We start from the raw sequence: 6,104 nt of genomic DNA on the forward strand, positions 1-6,104 counted from the left end.
TCTCTTATAGTCTCAGTCGATCTCCATCTATTACATACGCAATGCAAACCAATTAAGACACAGCAGATAGAAACCGATCGAGCATGGAGGGAGGAGGAGTACTTTTGCATCTTCGTCTCTTTTGTTTTGCTTTATTAGGAGGAGGACTCCTCAGCACCTCATTGGCCCAACCCAGCCTGCTAAATTCATCCACGTTGGAAATGTTCGTGGATCAGCTTCCTCATCTGCCCAAAATCTTTGCCTACGATGTTGTGTCTGGTGTTCCCAAATCCAAGTCACTGGAGATTGGCATGTTCAACAAGAAATGGGTAAGCTGCCTTTTCTTTTCTTTTCTTTTTTCTCCTTTCTATTTAATTTAATATATGCTCATTTTGTTTTGATGTAAAATGTTTTTCATCGTAAAATATTTTCAACAAAATTATTTTTTAGAAAAAATAATTTCCTTCAAAATATTCTTCGACGTTTGGTTCATACGAAAAAATTATCAACGGCAAAAAATTACCGATGACGAGATTCTGTCAGTAGTCGGTAAGATTCCAGCCATTGTTGCTTGATTTCGGCAATGAAGACCGGAATCCAGCAACTATGGCCAGATTTTGGACAGTTTCACCGGCGTCTACGTTGGCCAGAATCCGGCGATCGAATACAAAAATTCGGAGACTTTCAAAGATAGATTTGGGCCACCAACAAACTTCAATACCTGGTGGTGGTTGATTATTACAGACGTGTCTGCAATAATGAAGAATTTAAATTTAGAAAACAGTTAACAGCTTTTAAAAATGTAAATCATTTTTTACAGGCAAGCTGAAAATAATATTCGTATGTTGAAATTTGTAGAAATTAAGTATGATTTCTCTCATGCTATTGCAATGCCCTTAAAAATTAAAATATTTCGAAGGGTCAGACTTCCTGTAAACCCCCCCCCCCCCCATCTACTCAAAGATAGTGAAGGCAGTAAATGTAAACAAACGAAGAAAAAAAACAAACTTATAAATGGAGTTTACTTTGATGGTAACAAAACAACAACTACAAAAAATTTGGTTTTTAGCCGCTTGCAATTAGCCACATGCAGTTAGCTACGTAGGTTACGCGTAATGAATTCGGTTGTTGTTAAGTGTACATTTAAAGACATGGCTTTATATATGTGGCTATTTAGCCACGTGGCCCACGTGATGTTTAGCTACATGCCACCCCAAGTGGCTAAATGCAATTTTATTTTTTAAAAAAATGGGCACTTCTAGCCAAAAAAATTTTATCTTTTTTTTTTTTTTTTAAATAAAAAAAAAAGAGAAAAAAAAAGAATAGAATATTTGTTTTTTTTTTTTTTTTTTCTCACAATATTGTATATATACGATATTTCTGGCGTACATCCAGGCCGGGACCGGCAATCACCTAGTGGCCGGATTCAAACTCATCAAACCAAAAATACAAAAACCCAAAATGAGAAAAACCTAATCACCTACATTAGATTTAAAAAACCAAAATAACAAAAATTCAGTCGCCAGAAATTATTATTTTCATAAGAAAAATTAAGTGGTCACAATACCATTGAAAATCTTCTCATTTCGATTAGCTCCAACTATTTATCTCATACATACTGTCATCTTATATAATTATTTCATCAATATTATTCTTTTTTTTTTTTTTTTTTTTTTTTTTTTTATCAAGAATAATAACCAATCTCTTTGTCCAATCCATAAAATAGATAAAATAACATAGAGTAATAACCATGTTAATTGATAACAACCAAATAAGGATTAAAAAAACCAAAATAACAAAAATTCAGTCGCCAGAAATTATTATTTTCATAAGAAAAATTAAGTGGTCACAATACCATTGAAAATCTTCTCATTTCGATTAGCTCCAACTATTTATCTCATACATACTGTCATCTTATATAATTATTTCATCTAATATTATTCTTTTTTTTTTTCTTTTTTTCTTTTTTTTTTTTTAATCAAGAATAATAACCAATCTCTTTGTCCAATCCATAAAATAGATAAAATAACATAGAGTAATAACCATGTTAATTGATAATAACCAATCTCACGCAGCCGGCGAGCGTGAGTCGACCGGATCTCCTCCATCTCTGAGAGTCAATCGATCTCGATCTCTACCTCTCTAAGTCGCCCGATCTCCTTGGGTGGTGGCGTGCTACCGAGCCAGTGGGGGTGAGTAGTCGACGAGAGAGAGAAGAGAGTGAGAGTGAGACAAAATATCAGAGATCGACGAGGGAGAAGAGAGTCTTGGGGTGAGTAGTCGACGAGAGAGAGCAGAGAGTGAGAGTGAAGAGAGGAGAGAGAGATAGCATCCTTTTAGGAAGAAAAGGCAAAAATTGAAAAAATTAATAGCAAAGTCAAATTTAAAATCTAAATATTAGTGCGAGCGGGATTTCGTGTCCCGCACGTTCACACCAGTTTTTTAATGAATTTTTTTAATCTATATAAGCAAATAGAGACGTGTGTTATTTTTCATGTGGCTAATTGGCCACATGGCAAATAACTCATGTACGTGGCTAGAATTTTAATTTGTCAAAAAAAAAAAAAAAAAAAAAAGAGAAAATTTTTAATAAATTAGCCACGTGGTATATATTCCACGTGGCCAATTGGAGACGTGGCCATTACACCACGTGGCCAATTGGAGACGTGGCCATTACACCACGTGGCTAATTTATTAAAAAAAAAATCAAAAAAAAAAATTGAAAATATTTCAATTCCTGAAGAGATATGAACATTTTAGTTAGCGAACTGAAAATAATTCACGTGCCTAATTAGCGACGTGGAAAAAACCCACGTGCCTAATTACCTGCACAAACATTTCGCTACGTGGTGTTTTACCCACGTGGCGAATAGCGACGTGAATAATTTATCATGTAGCGAAATCGCCACATGGGTACAGTACCGGATACTGTAGCCATGTGGTTAAACTGCAAGTTTTTTGTAGTGTTAATTTCAAAAAAATTTCATATAAAATGATATTGAAAACTATTTTATATATCAAGAAACGTGGTAATTAATCATATATTTGATCGATGTGTGAAATATGCTTTCACGTAACCTTGTTCAAATTATTTGTTCATATATTTTGGCATAGCTTAATTAGCTCCCGCTACAATCTTTCATATTACATGCATTAATTCTAGGCGGGGTTAGTTCACGCAAAGAATTGAATGAGGGAAAGAATTAGAAAACAAAAAATCACTCTCATATATATCGTTTCCTTTTTCTTTTTTTTTTGTCTTTTGTCGTTTTGTACGAGATTCTTTTGTCTTTTTCCATATTATTGCAACGGGCAAAAACATAATAATGAAGGTTCTAGTTGGAGCCTTCACTGTCCCTTTGGAATTTGACTGCCACTATTGAAATCAACGGCTGTGACTTGCTTTTGCTTCGCAGAAATTCCACCGAGATCTCCCTCCAACACCCGTGTACGCTTACGGTGTATCTGAGGACACCGCAACAGTTCCTGGTCCAACAATCGAGGCCCTGCACGGAATCGACACCTACGTGACGTGGCAAAATCACCTCCCTCAAAACCACATACTGCCGTTGGACACGACCATCACAACTGCCATACCAGCCAATGGGAAGGGCATCCCTACTGTGGTCCATCTTCACGGTGGGATCGATGAGCCCGCGAGCGATGGACACTTGAACTCATGGTTCACCGCTGGATTCAAAGAAAAGGGACCCACTTGGGCCAAAGAAACATATCACTACCACAACCAACAACACCCTGGAAACCTGTGGTACCACGATCATGCCGTGGGGTTGACTAGAACGAACGTCCTAGCTGGCTTGGCTGGGGCCTACATAATCCGTCACCCAGAATTGGAGGCCCCACTTGGACTTCCTAGCGGCGACGAATTTGATCGATTGTTGATCGTATTTGATCGTAGCTTTCGTACTGATGGTTCGGTATACGTGAATTCCACAGGGGATAACCCTTCCATACACCCCCATTGGCGGGCAGAATATTTTGGTGATGCTATCATAGTGAACGGCAAGGCCTGGCCACGTTTGACAGTACGACGTCGTAAGTACCGGTTCCGTATCCTAAATGCCAGCAATACTAGGTTCCTTCGGTTCTTCTTCACCAACGGTCTGGGGTTCACCCACGTGTCATCTGATTCGGCTTATCTTAACCAACCGGTGGTGAGCAATGAGTTTTTACTGGGCCCGTCTGAGATTGCCGACGTGGTTGTTGACTTTTCGAACTCAAAGAATGATGTTGCTATCCTAGCAAATGATGCACCATATCCCTACCCAGGTGGGAACCCGGTCAACGAAGCCAATAGCAAGGTCATGAAGTTTATCATCGTGAATCGTCCTGAGGTTGACACGTGGAAAATTCCCAAGAAGTTGATGGATTACCCAGGTCCTGATGTATCCAGTGCATTGCAAACCAGATACATAGCTATGTACGAGTACACGAGCGCCAATGGCCAGCCCACTCATCTATATTTGAATGGAAAATCATTCACATCACCGGTGACTGAGACCCCAAAAGTGGGGACCCCCGAAGTGTGGTACGTGATCAATCTGACGCAGGATAATCACCCCTTACACATTCATTTGGGGCTTTTTGTGGCAATGGATCAGACTGAGCTGGTGAATGTGGACGAGTTTAAAAACTGCATGATGAGACTGAACGATGCGATCAAGTGCCAAATAAGCAAGTATGCGCGTGGCAAAAAGATAGAGGTGCCGGCATACGAGAAGGGGTGGAAGAACGTGTTCAAGATAAGACCTGGATTTGTGACAAAGATTTTAGTTAGATTTTCTTACATACATTCTAATGCATCGTATCCGTTTGATGCAACCGTGGAGCCAGGCTACTTGTACCATTGCCATGTAAGTGATTTTTTTAAATTTGTCTAGATAAGATTGGCCCGCCGTCGTTTTTTGATCCGATCCATTTATTTAACATGGAAAAGGCTCTTAATTTTCTTTCATTTTGACTTAATATTGCCCTTCAAATATATATACAGATCTTGGAGCATGAAGACAACGAGATGATGAGGCCCTTAAAGTTGGTCAATTAATTAAGAAGGGCCATATCTGAGAAAGATGTGAATAGCCCAAAATAAGGTTGGTATTCAAATTTCTAACCCTCTTTTATGCTAATTTAATTAATTTGATATATATGTCTCATAATCTGTAAAGTTTTCTCTTTCTACATGCAGGATCATAACTTTTCTGATCCACTAAGTCGATCAATCGAGAAAGAAATAAAGAGTCCGTTGTTGTGGAAATTGGACTCATTAATTGGAGGGTTTATTTTGTTGTGTCAAAAAATAGACAGAAAATAAATGTAAAATTGATATAATATGTTGTACAATATGTATGGTACGGTGCTTACTTCTTTGAGAGTACGTATGAGTCGTATGCATAAATTCAAAGTTATATATGGGTATTTGATTTCATTATTTGACTTTTATTATACTTTAATTTTTATTAAGTTAATGTGACGGTCCATTTGTTTTTAATTTAAATAACATGACTGATGGGGTTTCGTATTGACCAAGCAAAAGTCCAATAGAATGTAGCAGCTAATATGTGGCTCTGAATGTAATCCAATTTGGACACTATCATGCACAATGTCCTTAGAGAATCGGTACCTCTAAACATTCAGTTATTAAAACTAAAATAAATCATAGAGATCATGGAGTCAAATTTAATTCTATTCATATGAGCCACCACCCCATATCGATATTATCCATTTCTTTATTAACTTGTTTCACCAATTTTACTCAAGGGAGTGGCTTACTTCATTTTCGTTGGTACAGTTAACTGCCTAACGATAATTGGGTAAGTGGACTTTAAAAATAAAAAACACATAGGTGATGCGTTGGAAGTATTGGCAACAGGCACTTCATTGCCCAAGTCAATGCAATGCTTTGAGAAATGAACTAGAAAACTAAACAATAAGATCGGGCAACTTATGCATACCTTAAGCTAAGGTTTTTTATCGGTACAAATTTATATCGTAACTCACAATCACAAGGATTCAAGTCATATATACCAAACTACAAATAAGATTCCTCCCTTTCATCTTTTTAACTACTTTAGAAGTTATCATTACAAAATTAAAAACAATAGTAT

General features: G+C 37.3%; 1 protein-coding gene across 1 annotated transcript; it reads left to right on the forward strand.

Annotated features, from left to right (window-relative positions):
- On the forward strand, nt 1-5,428 carry LOC133876565 (multicopper oxidase LPR2-like). The gene is made up of 4 exons (XM_062314874.1): nt 1-308; nt 3,396-4,853; nt 4,991-5,090; nt 5,186-5,428. Exons 1-3 carry the CDS (start codon nt 84-86, stop codon nt 5,042-5,044), a joined length of 1,737 nt encoding a protein of 578 aa, XP_062170858.1. The 5' UTR covers nt 1-83; the 3' UTR covers nt 5,045-5,090; nt 5,186-5,428.
- The last annotated feature ends 676 nt before the right edge of the window (nt 5,429-6,104 follow it).

The sequence above is a fragment of the Alnus glutinosa genome, chromosome 1, assembly GCF_958979055.1.
Source record: "Alnus glutinosa chromosome 1, dhAlnGlut1.1, whole genome shotgun sequence".
NCBI lineage: Eukaryota > Viridiplantae > Streptophyta > Magnoliopsida > Fagales > Betulaceae > Alnus > Alnus glutinosa.